Here is a 21,746-nt window from a genome sequence, read left to right as displayed (position 1 = left end):
TCTTAAAGATGTTCCCTGTACCTATCCATTACTTCAGGGCAGCAGAAGGCAACACTAGGCCTTAGCTTCGACATAAGATGACCTGGTCTGTGAGCGCAGCACAATAATCACTTAACGCCATGAGGTCAGTAATTTATCATCAACAAATTCTATAAGAACTACTCATGCTTCCTATTTGAATTGGAGAAGATTTTGCGTAGTAATTATATGGGTGGGATGTGAGTCAGTTTTGCAGAGTAACCTCACTCAGATAACGGATAGCAAGAAAAGCATTACTAAAGGACTGCTCGATTGATAATATTTTTTGCAACAAAACACGTTGGCCCTGAAAACAACTAAGCTCCCTTTGTTCCTTCCTAAAGAAGAACTCCACAATTCCCCGCAGTTATGTCAGACAAATAGATTTTTTGTCTGAGAAATTATAAGAGGGGTGCTGTGGCAAGGGAAATACAGTCAGTCATATTTAGAAGATTAAGCAGTGATATTCATTCTTCAAATAGACTTTAAAACATTCCAACTGTATTAGACACTCGTTCTACAAACAGCAACAGAAAAAAGTTGTTTAATTAAAAAGCTGCATAAATCGGTATTCTGTATATCAAATAAGGTTAATTGTAAAGGGAAAGGCAGACTAAAAATGTAGTTGAAATGTTTATACTATAAAGCATGACCAAAGCATTTTCTAAATTGTTTGACATTATTCCATAATCCAACAGAACGAATCTGATATAACTATGTTCGGTACAAAATACACATCTAGGAACTAACCTTACTTCTCAGGGAAGACAAGCTCTATAGAGCTATGATTTAAAAAAAAAAATACTTTAACGGGCCCGTTTTTAGAAAATCATAGAGGCAATGAGTTCTACATGTTTTATAGTCTTCGTATAAATAGAACATTTAAATGATCGGATTTATTTTACACATGCTTAAAAACAGAATGTTAAACAATTTTAGAAATGTTTAAAAGAAGTAGAACATTAAAAAATAAAGATACTTTTGTGAATTCATTATTATAAAAACGATTATGAGTGACAATGTAGTCATAAAGTAAATGGGTAAAGTAAATGGCAAATACACTTAGAAGTGCTATATACAGGTTTAACAGTGCAATATAGAACTAGGCTTTTTATTGTTTAACATTCCATGTGTTTTAAGTAGGGATGTGGTAGAATGTTCCACCCGCGGAAATGGCTGAATTTTGGTCGCTCCGAGTTACTTTTTAACAAACCCACCAATCGCCGTGGAATTTTTCTCCCAAGAGGCTCCAAAATATGTGAGTTGGCGAGAGCATGTCTGGCATCCCCTAGTGCGATTTTCGAATGCAGGGTGGGGGGTCACCAGTGTTCACAAGTGGTCGCCGTCAAAGGTCTGCTGCACAAGTTGATTCTCTACTCGAACAAGAGCAATATCAACTCGAATGGCTGTATGCTCTTGCACAACACATGGAGTTATTCGCACAGATTTTCTGTGCAACTTGTGTCAAAATGCAGCGCGAGCTGCATATTTCCACCTGTTGGCAGAATTTCGCAGAATCTCAGAGTTTCTGTAACTCAGCATTATTACACCGAGTGAAACTCCGCGAGTTTCGCCTACCCCTATTTTTAAGGCTAATGTAGTGCAGGATCATTCCTATACAGTAGGCTGCAAACAAAGCACATTTAGCGCTAACTACGTATTCACTTCCATATTTCAGCTTCAAAGCTACCATTTTAAGACATATTATTTGACTGGAGGTAGACTAAAGCACTTTTGGAATGTGTTATCTAATTGAGAAATGGTTAGGCAGCAGAAACTGGAGTTCTGTAATATATGTTACATAAACTAGTTTGAATAAGGCACTTTGAAACAATTTTGTAATGCCAATAATCTGTGTGTTCCAGACACAATACAGGATGTTCATGATGCCCATTCCAATCCTCTATAGTCCCAAGATGTGGTTGATGTGACCCTGCAACGACAAAATTTCACATTCTAAATATATGCAACGACTAAAAATTCCAATCCAACTACTGTTAACATGCAGAACATTCACATTTTAAACAGAGCATCATTCGGCAGTGTATTGTGCAGAGTATGCCAGCTCTCAGAGGATAAATGTATCCAGGTGCCCAAACTCAAACTAAAAGATGGCAAACTAAAAGCGGATTGGTTTCCTCCCAGTGTCTTATACATCCCCAAATAGTGTATTGCTGATTGGCCCATTCCTAATGCATACCACGTCCCAAAAGAGTTTATTGAATCTAAAAAAACACTTTCAAAAGTTTCAAAATAGCAACATTTAATATGAACATTTAATCTCAATATTTAATGTAAATTCCATGTGTGAGAAGTTAGCCTGGCATTTGCAGTCCACTAGTTATAGTGGGCACCTTGCACCAGTTCAAACAACCCCTAAGAGGAGGTGAGGGGTTAAAGATAACCTTATTGAAAGTTACCCTAGTGCTAGCTATGTAGAGAAGCCTTCAGGCTAAGTCTTGAAGGAATGTAAAGCAGCTTGTTTTACCAGTCTATAATCTCATGAATGACCAAATGAAAGGAGAACCAAACCAGGTATATATATAAAATATATGTATTTATTCTAAACACACTCTACTAGTCTCTTTATGAGGCTAGAGGTCAAAGCACAAACATAACTTCATAGCACACAGTAAATTAGCACACTATATTTTAAGCCCTAGGGGCGTACCAAACCATATATTACGAAAGTGGTATAAGAACCACGACTTGACTACATACAAGGCCTAGAGCCTGTAGAAGTACTGGGGCCACAAGGAACCACCCATGGTAGTGACACAGGGGACCCACGGGGGATGCGTGCAGTGTGTGAACACAGCCGCGAATCTCCGTTAACTTCAAAGTGGAAAGTCGAGGTTGGAAATCTAAAGATTAAGGACACTTAGGAGAGGACTTGAGCAAACCCCTTTAGACTTAAGGGGTTCTAGGGCCAACACCCATGGGAGCACCAGAGTACTTTAGTAACCTCACCCAGGGAAGCCGGGTACATAGGTGTCTTTTGGTGTCGGGAATCAGCGTTTTCAATGGCGATCTGCTGCAAAGTGCTGCTGCCATCGAAGAGGAAAGTATCCGGTGTGATCCAAGCCTGGATTGAAGAATTGAAGAAGCTGAAAGCAGAGGGGACAGAGTCTGCGTCACTTGCCAGTGACCAGGGGCACAATAGACGAATGCCCACCAATGTCAGGTGATTTCAGGTGAAAGAGGTGAAGCTTGACTCTTCAGCCACGAGATCCAGGAGGCGTCGACGACGACCAGGATCTGGAATCGAGCTGTCCCACGAAGGATGTAGTGTTGCTGTGTCGGTGCCCGGATTGGACCCAACAATCCTTGGCAGCAGCAATCCACGCAGAAAGGAGGAAGATGCTTCGGTGTGGACCAGCAAGGTTCGAAGGACTCACCATGCGGTGGGGAGTCTGGGCACGTCTGGAGCAACCAGGGAAGCCCAAGGAAAATCAGAGTTGTCTTCACAGGGACCCACCAGTCAACGGACCAGGGATCGTGAAGGGGCTTCGAGCGGAAATGCAGGAAGCGGGCTCACAGAACACAAGAGTGTAGGCCCACAATCTTCGGTGCAAAAGGTGCTCGGGGCTTGGGCTACAAGTAACCCAAAGCACAGCTTCAAGAGACGTCGAGAAGCCAATGCACTTGCAAATGTGCACGGTGCGCAGGAGTTCCCGTTCCATGTCACTCACGAGGGCTGCGGGTCTCAGCTTTGCTGGGGACTCGGGTCAGCCTCTGAGAAGTCTGGAAATCCTCTTCCTGGGCTGCAATACTTCGGAGTCCGGCAAGAGCTTTGGAGATGCAGACCGGCAAATGCTTTGTTGGTGCCTGCCAAGCAGGGAAGTCACTCCTTGGCACCAAGGGAGATTATTCCATCCTTTAGTCTTGAGTAGAGCGTTGAAGTTCCAGGATTTCTGTAGCAGAGTTTCGTCCAGGTGTAATCTAAAGTACTGTTGCCAGGGTTCCTTACTTATACTTTAGAAAGGGGTTGGATTAACTCTGGGGACCCACCTATGGGAGGGTCTGGAAAGAGGGGTGACTACACCCATTTCCTTTGTCCAGTTTCGCACCAGAGCAGAGGCTAGTAGCCCCTGCAACCGGTTTGAACTGGGCGATGCACAAGCACACCAAATGTACCCCCAGTGCAGACTTCAAAACACTCTTGGAGTGCACCACCCAGCCCCAATCCACTAAGGCATGTCTGGGAGTATCAGTCCTGTGGTGTCATTTTGCAAGGTTCCCCAGGGGTGGCATAATACAGGCTGCAGCCCATGGTAGGCCTCTGGGGTACCAATGCCCTTAGTACCTGGTGTACCATATACTAGGGACTCACAAGGTTACCCCAGGAACCAAACTGGAGTGTACCAAAAGTACTTGCAATCAATTTAGAAAGGAAGCAGCTAGGCTGGGGTCCTGGATAATAGGGCCCCAGCCAGACTAAAGTCGAAAAACAGTGAAACATCAGAAAAAAGTGGGCGTAACCATAGTAAGCAGATTCTACTCTCCTACACCATGCAATGAATTGACCGCAAAAACAAAAAGGTAACGCAAGGGGAAGAAAACTTACAATGAACACAATGCCACTGTAGGCTTGCAAAATATTTTTTCAAGGGTGTACTAATTTTTTTTCCTCTGGATTTTATGTAGCGCAAATTTGACCTGAAGGTATCAGGTATCAGAGCGCTTTACATGAGCACCTGTTATGTTTAACAAGGACAAGTGTTTTTGTTAGGCACGGGGAGATTAAGTGATTTGCCCAGAATCACAGGATGTTGTGCGTCATTGCCGAGACTCGAACCCGGTTTCCCAGATTTGAAATAGACCTTCTTAGCCTGACTGGCCACATCCTCTCCCCTCTCCCATTTAAATTATGTAGACAACCACCTACTGCCCTGGGATCCTCGATGTACTCTTTCGGGCATACTTTGTTTCCACACAGCGAACAGACAAAGCATAATTTGAGAGATGTTCAGGAAAATAAGGCATCTTATGCATGGAAAACAGGACACAAATTTCAACCACTCCTAATTAGAAGCAACATATCAAAATTGAGAGTACAACACAATGCGCAAAAATGCTATGTGGAAGATTATTGTTGGCCCCAGACAATAAAGGCATACCCACTAGTAGTGTGGAGCAGAAAGTGGGTCCCAAAAGCATTCCCATACATTACACGAGAGGTGAGGCCCATTTTGGGATATCCAATCGGTGCTGCCAGACACTAAACAGGAGTCTGCCAGTTCCAAATGGTCCACCACCAATACTTAACAGACAGACAGACACACACGGCATGCTATACATATTTATTATATAATAATCAGGTAAATAATACATGCAGCAATATAGCAGTATTGATTATATTCGCAACAACTAACATACAAGGAGTAAAGAATGATGAACACAAGCATGCTATAAAAGCATAATACATATAGATCGCACAGTGTTTGAGATTGTGTAATTCTAGTTAGGTTTTAGTTTCCATAGAAAACGCGTTTTTTGGTGCCAATTACTTTAGGGCTGTTTGATGAATCTTCATGAAAAAAAAGTTCACCCACCTCAGCTCTCTCCTATAAAATTTTGGGTGATCCGTCAAGTGGGGGTGAGAAAAAGGGGATCCCAACGTTGTGTCATTACTGCAGATTTGGAGTGAGCATTTATTGGGACTTTTATTTCATCTTGCACGCTGATCTATTTTGGAGTTTTATATCGCGCAAACACGACCCAAAGGTATCAGAGAGCTTTACAAGAGCACCAGTTGCATTACAGACAGACACATTCATTTTGTTAGGCATGGGGAGATTACATTACTTGCCAAGAATCACAGATGTTGAGCGTCCCTGCCAAGACCTGAATCTGGTTCTCCAGCTTTGAGGTTGACAGCTCTCGCCGTTAGGCCACATCCTCTGCTCCGTCAGCTTCACGGTCAACTTTGTTTAGCCATGGCCTCGTTTGGAGCGCTGTTGATAAGATGTTATTGAATAGCATGTGCTGGCCGCTGGATTTTCTGTTCTCCCCATGGAGTCAAATATCAGACATTGGAGTGAAGCTGTTGTGATATATGTAGACGTAGAGATCGATTGGAAGACAGAATATGGCCATATTTTAGAAAGGGGCCCTCCCTCCCCAGGTCCCTTTCTGGCCACGGGCACCCATCCCCAGGGCCAATGTAGTAAATTAAGAGGTGGGGCATGCAGCTCCCCCTCCCTGAGCCATGGAATAGCTCCAGAGAACGCTCACATCTCCAGCGGCCGGCTCTGTGACTGTGTCCCCCAGGGCACCGTTATTTCCCTACCACATATGAGGTAGCAAATGATCAATGCACGCAAAAAAGAAAAAAACAAAACATAAGGAATAAAAGGAAGATATGTTAAGAAATTTGTAAAAAGGGAGAAACTCTGAAGGTACTATTGGATCACTGTGTCAAAAAAATAGATGAATGTACACACAAAAAGTATTTTTGTATATGGTGCATAGTGGGATTCAAGGAACTTTCTTTTTCCCAGTAGGCATCTGAAGTGCAGCAACTTCTCTTTTGGACCTCAATGTGAACCTTATACACCTGTGATTACAGTGATCAAAGCAAAAGCCTTCTTTGTACACTAGAAGTGAGGTGACCACATATCTTAGACCTAGATCAAGGAAACTGTAGTGGTCATATAGTCTGTATCATAGCCATTCTTTTTTTTTTTGGGGGGGGGGGGCAATGCTCTCTGCATTGTGAAAAGAGCGTGAGCATGTGTACCCAGACCTTGGCAAAATATCACATTTTTCTCATATATAATTGGAGCCAAAGTTGGCAGTATCTTTTCTAGCAATCCATTAACAGAACACAAAGACCCACTCAAAACGGCCATTGTGCTGTGTTAAGACCCTATTTTATAAGTTTGTTTTATTGGGTCAATGGACTCATTGGAAGAGCAGACTGACCACTGTAAATAACAACGACATTTCAGAGCCTCTACTGCAGAGTTTATAGGTGCTACCAAAGAGATAATGATGTGTTCATACTCAGCGTTTTTGCATAATACTCGAAACTAATCAAAACAGAATAGATCAAGACCGAACTTATCTTACAACTTGCAATAATTGTTAGGAAGAAAATAACCCTGGGGAGAAGAAAGTTCGTTTCATGGTACTTTATCATGTCTGTGTGGTTAGTTAGTATACACAATTGATTTGAGCCTTTGAAAAAAAGGTTAAAGCAAGTCAACAACATTAACTTTGTGAATCATCAACTCAGCCTTCTGCAACAAGAGAAACCTTTATTTTCGAATAATTGTACATTATTGGTCCAGTCACGGGTGGACTGCAGCATAAGCTGTGGAGAGACATTTCTAAGGACTTTTCTGAGCCACTGTGGGTTTACCTCTATCAACTACAAGATTCATTACAGCTGCATAAGCTCCCACTAGAAACTTAGAATAAGTAGCTTGCCTGCCCAGCTGTGGACAAGTCAACTCATATGAACAAAACTGTTTAATTGCCGAGTATTGTAATAAGTCTAGAAAAGAAATTTCCATACTCGGAGGAACCAAGCTTTAAAGAAAACCAAATTAGTAACAAGACTTTTAGAGGCACTATAAGAACCCCCAAAATCCTGCCAGGGGCTAGGTACCGCCACGAACATCTTAGCACTTTCCCTTATCAAGGATCAACAGCTGAGAAATCATACATCTCTCTATATTTGTTTTGTGGACTTTAAAGCTGCTTTTGACATAGAAGTATGAAACAATCTATGGGCAAAGTTAGCTAGCTGGGAAATACCACCACTTTTATCAAAACAGATACAAATGTTGTATACCAACACCTGGATAAGGATAAAACACAGCAATGGGACATTTATCTGAAGCGTATTGTTTCTGGCAATGTTATACAATGGGAAAAATCGACATGTATATAGGCTTAAAAATGAGGATGAGGGTTGGCACCAAAATGATTTAACCTCTCCTAGCGGGCTTTCCTTCAAAATTGAATGTGGTTAACTCGCATGCCCCATGGCTGGGAACATTCCAGTTGTCAAGCCTCCTTTATGGTTACAATCTGAACTTGATAAGTAAAACCAATATTGGCCTCCAAAGGTGGATAGATGCCCTGACACTATACACTTATAAAAACGGACTCAAAATAAATCTAAGTCCAAGGAAATGGCACTGGGTGACAGGAAAAATAATACATCAAAATGGCTCTTGGGTTGTACCCAGATTGAAACAGTGACATAACAAGCATCTAGGGGTCCTGTTTGACAATAAAGGTTGGTTTACCTCACATTTATATCAACTTAAAACCAAAGCTTGCCTTATTGGCAGCCTTCCGAAAACTATACAGATAACTTTTAACATTGGGAGAAATTATGGCCTTTTCAGTTAAGTCTGCAAAACTGCTACCAACATTCATTTCCGGTAGTGAGGCACTCGGTCGGTTGGATACTCAAGTCCTGGACCTAATAGCAACTAAAATATACGGATAGATCTTCTCTCTTCCTACGAATGCATCACCTAAGAATGGAATTTGGCCTCACAAAACAAGCTGTAGCCAGGCAGTGCACGCATTTGTAAGAGTATGCTACAATTTGTAAAACTCAGAGAATTCATTAAAACAGCACTTATGGCATAAAATAAATAAATCAGCACCCAACTCACGTGTGATAAGATATCCGGAACAGTCACTGGCAAATATATATTTTACAATACTTTGGGATCTCCAGTGCACTGTCCCATCCTTTAAGAAGCTTCCAAAGAAAGTGACGGTGTTTCAATTCCTGCCTGAATATAAAACTTACTTGTCAGGGCAGCGTCACACTTGAATGCTAATAAAGAACTAAAAAGATCTAGCCCCACAACCATATTTGGAAGCAGGGTTCCCTATCCACTTGAAAAAACAATTTATGAAATACAGATTAGAGAACTTTCCTCCACTTGATAACAATCCTCCCTGACTAAAGCCACGTGACAATGCGTTTGTAGGCTCTGCGGGAAGATGGAAAGAGAACCTAGTCCACTTTAGATCTGCAAAAAGTTGCTGGATAGCCGAAGCTACCAACTGCGCAAGCTATTTTTTAGGAGGTGTGTTCGGTCATGCTGATTGGTAATTTTAGCTTGCTTTGCCGAGAATGATAAAGCCAATTTCTGAAATTTTTAACAACAATCTAACAGATTTTAAAAACGCAACAGTATCCTGGAAATTAATCAGAATCAAGTTTATTTGCATAGTTAATTAAAACCATTGCATTCGATAAAACCAAATCAAGTACTTCAAAATGTAAAAACGTCTCAAAACAGCTCTAAAAACCATGAACATTTTTAACATTAAGCAGTGCATTCTAAGTTTGTGCAAAATATCCTGCAGTTAAAAAAAGCCCTTATACAAAAGATTCTCTACAGTAAAACTCGAGATTATTATATGTTCTTAAAGGTAGCCATCGGTGGCTTAGTGTTATAGCAAATCGGCCACAACTCAGTTCCTATTCGGGGTATAGTTCAAGATGCATTTGCATTTGCATACTGCAGGCGTTGTTCCAGTGCGGTTAGGAGTGGAGTCCGAAAAAGTGGTCATTGTTGGAGCGTGTTCCCATCAGATAGGTGGAATGCATTGGCAGAACCTTGATTGTCTTACGCATTTTTGAGCAGTTTTTGTTCGACTATCATTAGGAACTTTACTAGTTAGGAACTTTACTAGCCTGGCCTCCACCTTGGGGGTTCCCAGGAGTGGACGCCTCACAGGGAAAGCCAGGATGGGTTCCACAGCGGTATTGGTACAAGCGCCTTGAGACCCTTGCGGGTGAGTAGGGCGCTATACAAGTATCAATTTACAGTTTAGCTGGGTATTTTCTGGATTTAGGCAGACTAACACAGCTTGCCTCCTGGTGCAAATGCCCTTCAGATTAAACGTTCTTTTTTTTTTTTTTTTTTTTAGGAGTTTCCACCGTGCTTAAAGCATTTCTTTGCATAGGCAGATTAGATGTAGTATATCGCCTTGCTTTGCGTTGCACAGTCTGCAAGTGACTTGTGCTGATGGCCTTTGCCATGGTGGAAGGTGCTGAGCGCAAGGCAGAATTCCCAGTCTATGCCTCATAAAACTCATTTTTGTTACCTTCGAGTACCCCTGGTTGAAGTATGTTTGGGGAGCAAATGCTTTATATGTGTTAAGGGTCATCCACCAATGAGATTTGTTTAATAGCCTTCCAGACCAGTTTTTTGAAGTTATGATAGCCAATTTGAGCATCCCATAGCCCCTTGAGTTTGGTGTATTCCAGGGCTGAGTGGAGATAGTCTCTGGCTTGGGAGATCTCCCTGTGCAGTAAATCGTGCCACAGCAGGTGATTAAGCGTGTGAGTGGGGGCGCTTCTAATCCTAAACCATTTACAACAAGGGGTGGTGAGGGACAGAGTCTCTGAATTAAGCAGAAAGCTCTCACCCAGTCAAGAGATCAGGGCTAGATCCAACACCGTTTTTTAGCTCACTGCACCATCCCAGTTTCAGAACCTGGCTGTATGCAAATTAGTCTGTTCCTGTCCCAGTGCATGATGGGAACAGGGCAAACCAAACTACAAAAGCCAATTCTTACACTGGGAAGGAAACAAGCTCCCGGGGACCGGTTTCTGGCATTACAGCCGTCTTCGGCCCGGTTTGCTTGAATCCTGATGGTGCAATGAGCAAGGGTCTCACATCTGAGAATACCCTTCCACGCTTAGGGTGGACAAAAATATTTACAACAAGGGGTGGTGAGGGACAGAGTCTCTGAATTAAGCAGAAAGCTCTCACCCAGTCAAGAGATCAGGGCTAGATCCAACACCGTTTTTTAGCTCACTGCACCATCCCAGTTTCAGAACCTGGCTGTATGCAAATTAGTCTGTTCCTGTCCCAGTGCATGATGGGAACAGGGCAAACCAAACTACAAAAGCCAATTCTTACACTGGGAAGGAAACAAGCTCCCGGGGACCGGTTTCTGGCATTACAGCCGTCTTCGGCCCGGTTTGCTTGAATCCTGATCCTAATCCTAAACCAGCAGATGTATACCCCATGCCTTGCAATGTCTTGTCGTAGCAGCCCAAACACCAGCCTTATTTGTGCTGGAGAAGTGTAGTTCGGAAGGCAAAACATTTGTCTGTAGGCTTTGACCTGTATGTTGTCCAGTTCCTTTGCAGCTCTGCCCCGCATAGCTTCGCTGCCATATGCAATTGAGGGAAGTAATTTGGCCTGGGCTACCTTTAGTAGAGGGGTCAAGATTGGCTGGTCAGTTTGTTAGCGAGGTTAGTCATTGTTAGAGCCATTAACAGGCCCTTTCTTCTTGCTTCCTCCATCTGGGACTTAAACGACCCTTCATTGTCGAATATGTGACTCCTAGGTACTTGTATTCGTCAGCTGACTCAATTTTTGTATCAGTTTCTCTGGCGTTTCTTTTTGTTGTTATATATTAACATCGTTCGTGTCTTTTGCTGGTTTATTCTTGAATTGTTTTCTATGGCGTAGTTCTGCATTGCCGTCAGTTCCTCCCTTTTGCTATCTGTTTTTTGATTACTGTGGGAAAAAGATGACTGGGAACGCCTAGTGATCTGTTTTTGTTGGATGAAGATTCCTGATCGCTCTTCTCAATTGGGCTTTGTCTAGCTTGTTCTTGCGGCGTTTGAATACTGGCCTGTTGTTGTCGTCCGTGGCATTTTGTATATTTGTTAAAATGATTTGAGAGGTATTGCACCTAGATTGATTCCGGAATATGTAACCAAATTCCCATGTGATATGGGCACATGATCCCGTTGACTGTTTTCCAAAAGCGACTAATGTTATTGCTTTTTAAGTCTCTTAACAATTTTGCCCAGTGGTCAGTCGCCGAATCTCTGGTGATGTGACATTTCAGTCTTTTTAATTTTGCCCTTTGCTCTTTCAAGGTCACTCGCACGATGGCATTCCTAGGGGATCGTTGAGGAGAGCTAAATTTATAGATTTTTTAAGAATCTTAATCTGTTCTCGATGTCCTTTCGAGATGTTGTTCTTTTTCCAGGTTTTCTGTGCCATCTGTTTTTTGCCAGTGGTGTCTGCATGTTGTTCTATTAGTGTATCAGTGAATCTTTCCCAGATTTCAATTTTGTTTTCTAAGCTGTCAGCTGACTGATTGAAAAGTTGGATTGCGGCTTCGGCTTTGGTGGTTGTATTGTTTATTGTGCATTTGATTCTCCTGAGATTTGAGGTGTGAATAGTCCCCAGAGTAACGTCAGGCCTGATCGTTGTTACTGCCTTGGCTGTTATGTGGAATTCTTGGGGACGGTGAGCGCTGTCACCTTTGTCCCCCATTCTATATCCGCCAATATGTTGGAAGAGGCCAAGACTTGCAAACGTATAGTCCAGAATTGAGCTAGTTGTTGCAGAGTAGTGCGAATCAACTGGTGGAATATCGTTCGGGAATCTTCCATGGAGTGCTAGGAGATTTAAATGTTCCAGATCTTTTATTAGTTAGTTGTTGAAGCATTTCTTCTTCCTGTGCTGTGGGGCATGCTGTATGGGAATGTTCTAGATTAATGTTTGTACCGCTGCCTCTTCTCCCTGTGCCGAGCCTATGAGATATTGATTTAAGTCCCCTGTCAAAATTAGCAGCGGGTTTTCCAACTCCATAGCAATATTTGACACTTGGCTGACAAGCTCTGTTGCGTCTTTTATTTTTCATTTGGGATGAATGTATGAGTTAAACAGGGACACCTCCGTTTCTTCATCCTCAATAAAAATAGAAATTTTAACTGCTATTGTTACATTTGATTTTTGACCCATCAAGGTTGCTGCCGATATGCTTGTGGTTGAGACATAGGTAGCCAGCCCCCCACAGCTATGGTCAAATCTGCCGGTCCTTGTAGCAGATGTGGCGAAGCACATGTATTCCTCAATTTGTATCGGAGCCGTGAACCAGGTTTCCTGAAGAAGGATTATGTCATAGGCCGTGACGTAGTTTAGGAAGTCTGGGTCGTCTATTTTAGCTGCTAGACCATTTATGTTCCATGAACAGACTCTAAGGACGGGCTTTTTTGGTCTACCTTCGGTTCTGTCTTGTGGATCGGGTCAGTCCTGCTCTATGCATCTGGTTATGGTACAAGACATTCCTTCCTTGTTATATCCCTGATTTGTTATGACAGGTGGCTGTGCTGTTGATTCTTGTTGTTCCCAATAGTTAGAGACTCCTTTGACAAGCTCTCCCATAGGCTCCTCAAAGGACACAATTTAAAGATGTTTGGTGCACTTTTTGTCTGATATTTTCATTCGTTAGTAATGGAGCTGGGTAAGCTGGATTTTGAAATGGGGATATTTCAATACCCCTTTTTTGTAAAGTGCTCAATTCTGCCAGGATTCTTTTTGCAATTCTACTAGAGCTCAACAATGTGTTTGTGGCCTTTGGGCTTTGGGGATTATTGGTGCATTTAAACTCTATAGATATATGTTCCATTGATCTTATCTCGGCGAGGTTTGGAATGGCTTTCATCAATTTTAAGATGTTACCACGATTTAGTATATCCTGGGGTCCCCGGGAAACGTATGTTGGAAGAAATACCAGGACGGATGACTATTGCTTTGTTATTTGTGTTTCCAAATGCCGTTGATTTGTTGTATCTGTTGGTTCTGTTTGAAACAGACCACTTGTTATTTCTTTATGCTGTATGTCCCCTTTGAAGCTTAGTGCCACTGCCTTGTGGTTTACTATAGTAGACTTCGGAGTTCTTTGCATGAGGATGGTCTGTATTAGTGCTTGCCCCCGTGCTGTACCTTGTTGTCCGGAGGCCTAGGAATGGTACTGTCGTTTGTTGGTATATCAGGGTTCTCTGGATCGTGACTTCTCAGTTGGCCTATCAGGCCTGTCTACGGTTTCCCTAGCTTCCTTTCTGTGCCCGTGATTTGGGGTTGTGTTAGGGTTTTTTTGATTTACGTTATCCTGCTTGTATGCCCCAGAAGTGCATGCGTGTTCTTTCTTTTCATTTGCATGTACGGATTTGTTTAGTAGAGCCAGGGTTTTTTTTCCTTTGTTCATGGCTCTGTGTTTGTTGTTGATTTTGAGTGGTCACAAGATTTGTTGTTTTTAGTGAATCAATTCTTTGTCTTTTCCCTTCTTTCTGTTGTGGTTTTGACATGATTGTGAGTTTGTTTCGGTTTATCTCTTCTTTCTCCTCATGTGCCCTAGTTGGTGAAATCTGGTTTTGGGCGCGTTCTGGATCCAGGCAATATTTAAAAGTTATTGGTGGAGAAAGTTCTTGAATTGATGGAGTGCTTGCGTGATCTGGGTTGATTTCACAATTTTTATGAAAATCTGAGAAAATGGGGAAGTAAGACGTATTAGAGTAGGGCTTTTGGTTGCAGCCTTTCCTTTTTTGTTGGCGGCGTTGTTTTGCATTAAGTTTTGGAGCATCGCCATTGCCAGAGACTCTCGTATTCGCTGTGGCCTCATTAGCACTGCCCATCTGAGGAATGATTACAGGGAGATTGTTTGCTGTTCCCTCTGCGGTATTTGGGATGTCCTGCCTTTTTGTTGTCGTGGTTGTTTTAGTCGTCACACTTTTAATCTCCTTTAGCATACTGCTGAGCATTAAGGGCAACGTGGACAGTTTGTCAACGACCTGATCACAATTGCATTTAAGGTTAGAATTTGTTTGGGCTCTTGATATCAGGCCGTTCAAATTTCCCAGTTTTAAATCTATTCCGGCGGTGAAAACTGCCAAAGTGTTAAATTATGTTAGCTGAATTTCCATCTTTTCTGATTGAAATTGCAGTGCATTGACAGCCAGTTGAATTGTGTTAAGGAGAGAGGACCAAACGCCAGTGCTTTGTTCCTTTGTTGGCTCACTATTATTAGAGCTGTTGTTAGTCTGATCTATAAGGATCAGTTTGTTGGAGGGTACTTGGGGGCTAGGCACCCTACGTTCTTGCACCACTTTGTGTTCTTTGTCTTGATCTTGTAGGTAGACTTCCAGCATGTCCTCCCAGTCTTAAATGTTTAATTGTGACGTAATCACCCTCCTTTCTCCTTTCTGATCCACATCTGTTGTCCCTGGGTCCACTGTTTCACCTCTTTAATGAGAAGGAAGGCTCCCTTGAGTATTTAATGGGAGACTTTCTGTTGAAATGTTGCTTCTTAATTCTATTCCCTTATTGGGGTTATTATTGTGGTTGTTGTAGTTGCCACTGTACGTACTGTTATTTGTGCTGATGATGTTATCGGCACTGATTTGTTCATCAGCTGAAGACCGAGAGTGAGGTTTGATGGTGCTCTCTATGATACGATTACTGTTGAAGTGACCTTCATCACTAGCGCCATATTGCAGTGTTGGGTCTAAAGTTTCTGATATTTCTAAGGGTTCTAGTGACGTGATCTGCGGAAGGGCTTCCTTGAGACCTGCATTGTTGACTAGTTTTCGTCGGGGAGGATCCTAAGTTTGCAGGCGTAGCTAAAGTTGTTGTTCTAGTCGAACCTGTCATAGGCCCACCTCGTAATTGAGGCTTAGTTTGGGATTGATGATTCTCCCGATTCTCCTGGGATTGGGCCCTTTTGAAGTCTCCAGATTCTTCAGTTGAAACTGATGCGTATGGCTGTAAAGGCAACATCGGAGATTGTAGGCCTGTAAGGACAGCATTGCTCGAGTAGAGAGCCTACCCGATATCCTTTAGAAAGTGGAACTTTGTGTATATCTTGGGCTGGATAGAACACATAGCGCTGGCTGATCCCGTCCACACTGCAGTCTTACTATGGTCCTGATCTGTAGTGATGAGTTCTGGTTCCAGGCTGTGCTGAGCACAGGGGTTTGCTTTTTTGCTTTTCTACGCTTTGGCCTGGGCGGCATTGCTTCTCTTTTTTCACGGATCTCATTAAGGTCTTTTGCCACTCTTGTGTGGTATCGCGTCAAGCCGATTAAGGGACCGAGTGATCATGTGTATATATGGGGTTTGGTACCCATCAAGCAATAGGGAGGCATGCTTTAAAGATACTACCCACGGCTCTAACAACACCTGGCGCTTGTATAAGGGTAGAACTTTCCCACAAGAAGCTTAATACTCTAGCACTTATTTGGAAGATAGCTTTAATGAAAAGAGTACTTAGATATTTGTACGTGTTGACATGCTATTATATCTTTTTATTCTTCCTTCAATTAAAAAAAAATCTATAAATTCTCTTGCAAAGGATGTGAAAACTAGCTGCCATCGTTTTTAGCATCAGATGAAGCCATTTTGTTTTTGGCAGCCATTTTAGTTAGCCATGTGCTTTCTCCCTCTTCACTGTTGCCTGCCCTTGTATTCTGCTTAAGTCATCAGTTAGTTACCTCCTTAAGCACTGAGCCAGAGCCTTGTGCATGCTCAGAAAGACCTGTAGCTGCCAAAATGCATCTGTCTTAGTGTATAACTGTCAGGCTGTTTTTACTGATGTAAGGAGAAATGTCTCCCCTCCCACTTTGCTGAGCAAGCAATTTTTGTATACCCATATTAGTCAATAGCTATTCTTGTATGTGCCAGTATCTCCCCTTAGTCTCATGCTGACTATGCAACAAATGTATATATAAGGCCCCCGGTTACTGTACTCCTTGGACTTTCTCATACAGTGGCCTGAGGGTACCGTATTGACGCAGTCTCCCTCATGTGAGGTTAATAAACTTGTTATTTTGATATTCAAGCTTCTGTGCCAATCTCTTCTTTGTTGGTTTAAGGACCGGTGCATCAGTGAAACCCTAAAAAGGTTTTTTTTCTACAGAGATTTAATCAACTATGTAATAAATTAAATTCTGAGGTTCACACAAATTTCACGTTTATAAATATTTAAACAACTTTAGTTTTGCTAGTTTTCAGGAAAAAGCTGAAAACGTTCCTAAAATACCAGAAACATTCCACTGCTCACGTTTAAGAGTAGGAATTATATATTTTTCAATGACTAGAAGTGGTATATGTTTTTAGAGCTTAATTTTTCTGACCAACAAGTATGCTTATTTGACATTGTCATTAGGCACACACTGCGTTCAGATAATAGCGTAATTCTAAGCTTTAATAAAACTCTGAAAATAAAACAAAACTAAAATATTCTGTTGTCGGTGGCATGTTTCTTCCCCTAGGAAAATTTGTTACGTCTTAGGACCACACAGAGATTTTCGTACTTTTCTTGCAAATTTTACACTCACTATGCATCACTTCATTATATTGACCCAGACGGATCGATGGTTCACTCTATACTTAGAAAGTTGATGTGCTACATCACACCTCAAAAGCAGCACATATGCCACAAACAATATGAATAGAGTATCTCCACTTATGCAATAAAGTAATTTTTTTGAATTATGATGGCGTTAAGAAAACATCACTTAAACCTAGTTTAAAAAACATTTCCAAATTATTTTTAACCGTAGATCTGAGCGAGCATTTTGGGCTCTGCTAGCATGCTTGCAAAAGACGAAATCAATCTTTTTTATTTACATGCCTTATTCTTGAGAAGTGTAATTGCTATTTTTATTAAGTTTATGTTTTATGGATCTAATATTTAAGTGCAAGTCTATATTCTCTGTCACAGTAAGAAGGTTAATATACTTACAGATTCTCCAGCAATACATCTTAGGCACGGCTGGACAGAACCGCTGCTTTCATGGTTTTGAAAAATCTAGTGAACAAATTAAAGATATAAAACTTCACCCGTGGAAGCCAAACCAATTTTCTCTTTCATGATTACCTTTGTTTTAAATATGCCCTCGAAAAATGATATCGTTGATATAGTCAACATACCGCTGAACTGTGTTGTTCCATTACGTTTCTAAGAAAATGGTCTTGTGCAGAGTGTTCTTGCCTAGGCGAAAGCTACAAGTCCCAATAACCTAGAAGGCACTCCTTTAAAGGCTGGAAATGACCACCATTTTCTTTTTGAACAGACTCTACTCCTTTGCAAACTCTTTTCTAAAAAAAGAATATTAATAAATAAGTAAAAATGCATGCTTTTTAAAATAGGAAAATCAAATGGTAAATAGTTCAATTTAGGAACACATTACACAAAACAGTAGAAGACCATGCATTTTTAAGTGTTTGTGAATCCCTATAGCTTCTAAAACATTTTATAAAAAGGTCACTCTACATAAAAAAAACAATGAAAATAAACGAATGAATGCAGTCCTCCTCCCTCTGCTTTTTTTAGTCGTTCTAGAAACAAGTGCTTTAGTTAACACCTCTCCCATTTTCGGCAAACCTAACGTCTGTTTTTCTACTCTTTAGGGAAATCAACCACTTTAAGGCAACACATACAAAGCTAAAAGTTAAACATTTCACATTTGCAATGAAGGGATTCTTGTTTTAAATCAAAATACTGACTAACGATGTGGTGGGCTGGACATTCAAGACAAAATCGTTCAGACTCTGAAAGTACTGGCAATAACTACACATGTAAGCAGCTTTTGCATGGATATTCAATTATGTTAAATACCATTTTTGTCTTTGACAAAAGAGTTAAATTTTCAAATTGTTGACTGGAATTAGTTAATGGGTGTTTCAATAGGAATGATTAATAAGTTAAAACAAATAATATTCAATCACATTATACAAATTACCCAAGTCTGCGGCTAATTTTTACAAACCATATATCAGGTCACTCCCTTGCAGACATTTCTCGGACTTGTCCAATTGTCACCAAAATCGCTGAGCACTGACACACAAGTTAAAAAGGAGCACTTAAAAGAAAAATATTGTTGAGTTTTGGACAAAATTAGAGAAACGTCTGCAATGTAGTTAATAAACACACACACACAAACATACTCTTGACCCTGCACCCATAACCCTTCATCGTATAACATCAACCCTGCATTCTCTGCTCTAGGCCTGCATTATTAACCCTGTATTCTTAACCTTGCACCCTTAAATATGTACCCTCTACGATTAACCGTGTACCCTAAACTCCGGGATTGGTGACAGTGACAAGAGTATATCGAACCATACCTTTTTAGGTCGAGCCTGGGCAGTGCATGCTGTATTGGAGTATGGTTTAGAAGCCCCGCCCACTCTCCGTCCATATGGGTCATTAGCTTGTGTCATTGCCCTTCGTAAATGCTGGCTCCAGATTCGTAAATAGGCTTGAAAGTCCCTCCTTAGTACCTCCTTGTCTTCATTTGTAACCTCCCATGAGGACTGGCCCTTTCACTTCTGTTTTTACAAGGTACGTCTTTTTTAGTCTGTAAGCACAACTTTTTTAGGTCTAGTCTATTCCATCCCGTAGGGATGGTAGGCGAGATTTATAGTAAGGCTTCCGAAAAGTCTACCCAAGTGCGGATCTCGCGTACAGTTCATGTGAGCCAGGCGGGTGCACAGGAATTCGCTCCCTACCCCTCCCACCAAGCAAGACAAGAACATCAAAGCAACCGCGCCCGCTCCGATTCCATTTGCCACCAGCACTTCACGCGCTCCGCAGGTCATAAAAAGGACCATCTGCTCGTGAATCGGAATGCTGGCATGGTTGCCCAGCCCCCTCCCAGCGCTGCCTTTCCTCTGCCATTATATCGTTTCCAATACGTCTTACTAAAACCTAGTTATCTATGTTTTTAAAAAAAATTTTTAGAGGACTTGTTTGCATGTTTTGACGTGGCTGAGTGGGAAGCAAATAGTTTCTCTTTTATTGCAGAAGCAACCTTTCAAATATGTGCTCCTGCTATCCATGCGAGTTGGAATTTATCAGTGGAGGGCTGTTTTGACTAACATCTTTTTAGGCCTTTCTAGGCAGCTCATGTGCTCTCCCATTGAGCATGCCCCTATTACTTGTAGAGTTGCCTTTTTGTGCATGCAGTAGGCATGCAGCTCAATATTTTTTTTATTTTGTTTCTGCCCTTGTTCTCGAAATGTTTGCTTTTCTAACTATACGTGTTCATCCAGCGGGAGTTCTGAAAAGATAACCGTAGTGGTAATAAACCTACCTATCGGAATTTGTCCTTTTGTTTCTGTTGTGTTTTTTTTTTCCCAATCTGCATTTTTTTTTTCTCCATAGTTTTATTTATTCTGATCGGCATGTCTCTGCAATGTGTTTTTTTATAGTTACAGGAAGAGCCGAGACTAAAACCCAGTTCCCCAGTTTGCAGCTCTGGATGTTGCACCTCATCCTCATCAATCTGCATTTTTTTTGGGGGGGGGGAATTTCGCAGTTTATTTCCCCTTCTGATCAGCATGTCTGCATTTCTTTTTTGTTTGCACGGGTAGGGCAGGCTCTGAGACTCGAACCATGTCCCCCCAGTTACAAAGTCGGCAGTTCTAAATGTTATGGCACATCCTTTCTTCAAGCATTGCTGGGCATAGGCGCCATCCTTAATACTGTTTCATTGTGTTTGGCTGGGAGTGGTCAGTTTTCGTTATTAATGTTTGTGTGTGCTTGAAGTGAACATTCATGATGTCCTCTTTATGTTACTATTGCTACCTCGTTCCAATTGGTGTGCCATGAGCTGTGCCAGTCTGTGCGATCTGCGGCTATGAGCTTCCCTCTATGTCTGTTGCCGCCTCCCACTGGGGCACACGAGGGTTTGACTGTGCCTATAATGGTGGGCTTCATAGTATGACTAAAAAATGCTAAAACTGGAACTCACACACTCGGCTTTTTCTTCGCACAATAGGTAACCCAGTACAGATCATATATGATTAATAAATGCCTAAGGCCATCGATGACTAATGAAAAACTTATTATACCTATTACACTTATTTATAAGCCAGACGTTTCGTGTACCGTTCATGTGAGCCAGGCGCGTGCACAGGAATCCGCTCCCCCTCCCACAAAGCAAGACAAGAACATCAAATCGACCGCGGCTGCTCTGATTCCATTGGACACCAGCCACTTCACGTGCTCCGCAGGTCATAAACAGGACCATCTGCTTGCGAATCGGAATGCTGGCATGGTTGCCCAGCCCCCCTGCCAACGCTGCCTTTCCTCTGCAATTCTATGGTTTCCAATAAGTCTTACTAAAACCTAGTTATCTATGCTGAAGGTTTTTTTTTTTTAGGGGACTTGTTTGCATGTTTTGACGGGGCTGAGTGGGAAACAAATTGTTTCTCTTTTATTGCAGAAGCAACCTTTCAAATATGTGTTCCTGCTATCCACGTGAGTTGGAAATTACGTTAAACATGCTATTTCTGTGAGAAGGGCGGTGGTTAGGTTTCGACTCTAGCTTTCTTACAACATTTAAGAGTTTAACAGTAGCACTCTACCGACCTCACTCTACCGCCCTCACTCCACCACTCTACCGCCCTCACTCCACCACTCTACCGCCCTCACGCCCCCACTCTACCGCCCTCACGCCCCCACTCTACCGCCCTCACGCCCCCACCCTACCGCCCTCACGCCCCCACTCCACCGCCCTCACAATCATCCTCCCTTCCTCTATCGCCCTCCCTCCATCTATCTATCTATCGCCCTCCCTCCATCTATCTATCTATCGCCCTCCCTCCATCTATCTATCTATCACCCTCCCTCTATCGCCCTCCCTCTATCTATCGCCCTCCCTCTATCTATCGCCCTCCCTCTATCTATCGCCCTCCCTCTATCTATCGCCCTCCATCTACTATCGCCCTCCCTCTATCTATCTATCGCCCTCCCTCTATCTATCTATCGCCCTCCCTCTATCTATCTATCTATCGCCCTCCCTCTATCTATCTATCTATCGCCCTCCCTCTATCTATCTATCTATCGCCCTCCCTCTATCTATCTATCTATCGCCCTCCCTCTATCTATCTATCTATCGCCCTCCCTCTATCTATCTATCTATCGCC

The 21,746-nt window shown here is 42.1% G+C and overlaps 1 protein-coding gene across 1 annotated transcript in view; it reads right to left on the bottom strand.

The window, feature by feature from the left end:
- Window positions 1-546: 546 nt before the first annotated feature.
- Window positions 547-21,746, bottom strand: part of C5H10orf143 (chromosome 5 C10orf143 homolog) — a 99,718-nt gene continuing 78,518 nt past the window's right edge. The window contains 3 exon segments of the mRNA XM_086922550.1: window positions 547-1,951; window positions 17,557-17,622; window positions 17,745-17,912. Coding sequence (XP_086778676.1) covers window positions 1,922-1,951; window positions 17,557-17,622; window positions 17,745-17,912 — 264 coding nt within the window. The 3' untranslated portion in view covers window positions 547-1,921.

The sequence above is a fragment of the Lissotriton vulgaris genome, chromosome 5, assembly GCF_964263255.1.
Source record: "Lissotriton vulgaris chromosome 5, aLisVul1.2, whole genome shotgun sequence".
NCBI classification, from domain to species: domain Eukaryota; kingdom Metazoa; phylum Chordata; class Amphibia; order Caudata; family Salamandridae; genus Lissotriton; species Lissotriton vulgaris.
This window is presented reverse-complemented; position numbering and strand designations above follow the sequence as displayed.